This window comes from Priapulus caudatus, unplaced genomic scaffold (assembly GCF_000485595.1).
Source record: "Priapulus caudatus unplaced genomic scaffold, Priapulus_caudatus-5.0.1 Scaffold464, whole genome shotgun sequence".
Taxonomy (NCBI): Eukaryota; Metazoa; Priapulida; class Priapulimorpha; order Priapulimorphida; family Priapulidae; genus Priapulus; species Priapulus caudatus.
This window is the reverse complement of record NW_014577525.1, coordinates 153777-156921: the sequence shown is the minus strand read 5'-3', so window position 1 is coordinate 156921 and position 3145 is coordinate 153777. Positions and strand designations below refer to the sequence as shown.

The window sequence follows — 3145 nt, the reverse complement described above, 5'->3', positions numbered from 1 at the left end:
GTCACAGGTCAAAGGGCAGTGGGGATAGGTCAGATATCAGACATTTTCTGATGACATGGTCTAACGGACCGAGTGCAAAATTTTTTGGTTTCAGCGCTGACCTACCATTTTTATCACTTTATTGAAAGGACCATGAAATCTACTTTCCGCTGACGTGCGAAGAGTAAGTGTCTGATAACCTTTTGACCCTTAAGAAGAGGGTTAAACATGGATTTGTTGACTGTAAACAAAGGACTGAACTGCTTTTGCTATTAGAGCCCCCTCCACCTGCCCTACTACCACCCTCCCCCACCACCACCACTACGCTCGCGCTCGATGCATATATTCATGATAACATGTTAATATAGCGAAGTCGTTAAAGTTACACAGCTGTATCTTTATTACTGTACTACCAGTAGGTATAGCAAAGCCTATCATCGATTTTAGATCTGTATTAGTAGTATCCTAGTTAGATGCTCTGAGCGCGAACGCTGTGGCAGGAGGGCGCACTTGATTTGGTTGCCAGTGAGTTTATCAGAATAATACCTGGCTACAGTACACGTCAGTTGAGCGCTGTCGCTCTGCGGCACGTGTTTTCGTGAATGGGTTCGAGTTGCAATCGAGGGGTTTCCCACATGGTTCTCATGGGGTTTTGGCAGTTATAGCATGTTTTTCTCGTGAGTTTGAGCTAACTTCTGACGTTTTACTCGGCGATGCTGTCTTCGTTGCAGGCAGCCCTGCTGGGCGTGTTCCAGAAGCTGATAGCGTCGAAGAGCAATGATCACGAGGGTTTCTATCTCGTCGGCAGCATCGTACGACGCGTGCGACCGTAAGTACACCCTGCCCCCCTCCCATCATCCACGATCACCCGTAAAAGCTGCGTCGTCAGTAGCAGCCATCCACCAGCCAGCCATTACTCAGGCGCGCGCACTTTTTGCGTAGTGTGCATCGGATTTTCCTCGCGTTAAATTAGTCTTCTCTCGGATGACATCGTGACCGAGAAATGGCGAGGCGATGACGGACTCGATTCGGAAGCTGTTGGGTTGAGCGTTGCGAATCACTGTAGCATCGAAAGCTGTGTTAGAAGTCTAGTAAGCGCAGAATCTGAATTGGACGGGGAAAAGTCCATCGAGATGCCTCGTGAGCGTAGCTTTGAATGTGCTAGTATAAACGACACAGTGTCTGAAATGTAGCCAATCGGTCGATTGTCGCCCATGTCGGGATTGTTTAGACTAAGTAGTATAGTCTAGAACTTGAGTGGGTGTGATGCAAATGATTTCAGGGAGACGATCGATCAGTACATGAAGCAGATTTTCCTCGTTCTCTTCCAACGACTTACCAGTTCAAAGACCACCAAGTACATCAAAGGTATACACGCATCGCGACCGTCACTATTGCGTGTCATAGTCGGGGACTTCTTTTCAGCGAATGCTGTTGAAGTGCGCTTGTCCTTCAGGGAGTAAAACATTTTCAGAATTCTTGCACTGCCACTAATTAATATTAATCGGCGTAACTGAGCCTTCGTTATCTATTTTTACTTGCACTTGCTCGTTCAGGTTATAAGTTCGCTCGGTAAACGTGGTTTTGACACCGGCGTCTTATCTTGCAGGACTGCTGGTGTTCTTCAGCCTGTTTGCGTGGAAACGAGGTACCGACACCCTCATACACGTGGTTGACAGCATTCAGCCAAAGTAAGTGACAGCGTGAGCACGTCTACGCGTAACGTTAGCTACCTGGCATTCCCCGGTTACGCTCCGGGGTATATATTTCTTTAACTCGTTTTGCTATAGAACTCGCACTAGCACCGTCTGCGTGTGCTTCTGAGCATTGAGCGACAGCTAGTGCGCTTGTTTGCAGGATGTTCGGCATGGTGCTGGAGAGACTGTATGTCGCCGAGGTTCAGAAGGTCACGGGACAGGTGGAGCGTAAGATCTGCGCCGTGGGCATGACGCGGCTACTCACCGAGTGTCCGGCCATCTTCCAGGGAGACTACGCACAGTTCTGGTTAGTAGCCGTGCTCTTCTTCTTTCTTCACTTTTGCCGGTTTTTTCCTGCCTTTTTGGTACTTTACTGTTACTTCGTTTTTTTTTGGGGCTCTTTTCTTAGTTTGTATTACTCTGCTCACTTGGCTGTACAATCCTTGGATACAGAGATCGAAGTACAATTGCCGTACAATTGACGTATCAGCCGGTGCATGTGGAATTGTGCGTTGGAATGTGAATTGCGAAACCGGAGTCTTCTTCTGTGCTAAGCGTTATAGCGTAGTACCCAGCATTAACGCGATACGAATGTCCCATAATTAAGTTCATCGTGGTATGGGTCAGGCGTCGACAAGAGTTACCAAGCCAAGGTTAGGGGGACTACATTATCTGATGCTGGAGAAACACTCGGGTTTGGTTCCCGATGCATACATGGCTCTCTACCCGCACCTGCTCGTGCCCGTGCTGTGGGAGCGACCGGGAAACATCCCTGCACTTGTGCGTCTGCTGCAGGCCTTCATAGAGAAGGGAGGTGACAGCGTCGTCGCTGCCGACAAAGTGGTAAGAGCGGGCGGAAGGTTTGCGGCGGCGTCGCAATCGAGGGGTTTCCCGCGTGGTTCCTGTCGGGTTTTGGCAGTTTTAGCTTGTTTTTTTTTCGTGAACGGGTTTGAGTCACAATCAAGGGGTTTCCCGTGTGGTTTCTGTGGGGTTTTGGCAGTTCTAGTCTTGTTTTTTAGCTCAGCTGACGAAGTCAGATGCAGCTTGTAGAATCGCATGATTGTCCGGTCTTAACCGCTCGACGTACGGTCTTGATATTCGGGACGTCGGGTGGGATCGCGAAAAGGACTCGGGATGTCGAATTTGGGGGTCAAGGGTCAAAGGTCAAGATGTGTCAATGAAGGGGAATATTTCTTAACTTAAGGTATAGGAGGAAATACGGAATTGCGGCACAAATCTAAACGGCTCGACCTACGCTCTTAAAGCCGCACAATGCGCATCCAAACGCTAATTTCTTCAGTACTAGACTAGCAAATACTTCGTGTCATGCATAATCATACTACCTTATGGCAAAATAAACTCTAGTTCCTCCCATTTCACTGCGCGTTGTCTTATAAAAGGTATTTTGAAAATACCTCCGATGTTGTTCAACAATGTTGACAGTTCCCCAATCTCCAAGCAACCGTGCA

The 3145-nt window shown here is 48.3% G+C and overlaps 1 protein-coding gene across 1 annotated transcript in view; it reads left to right on the top strand.

The window, feature by feature from the left end:
* LOC106810692 (exportin-2-like) overlaps positions 1 to 3145 on the top strand; it is a 26677-nt gene that overhangs the window by 18137 nt on the left and 5395 nt on the right. Inside the window, exons 21-24 of the mRNA XM_014814126.1 lie at positions 711 to 808; positions 1262 to 1347; positions 1589 to 1670; positions 1837 to 1983. Coding sequence (XP_014669612.1) covers positions 711 to 808; positions 1262 to 1347; positions 1589 to 1670; positions 1837 to 1983 — 413 coding nt within the window. The remainder of the gene's footprint in view (positions 1 to 710; positions 809 to 1261; positions 1348 to 1588; positions 1671 to 1836; positions 1984 to 3145) is intronic.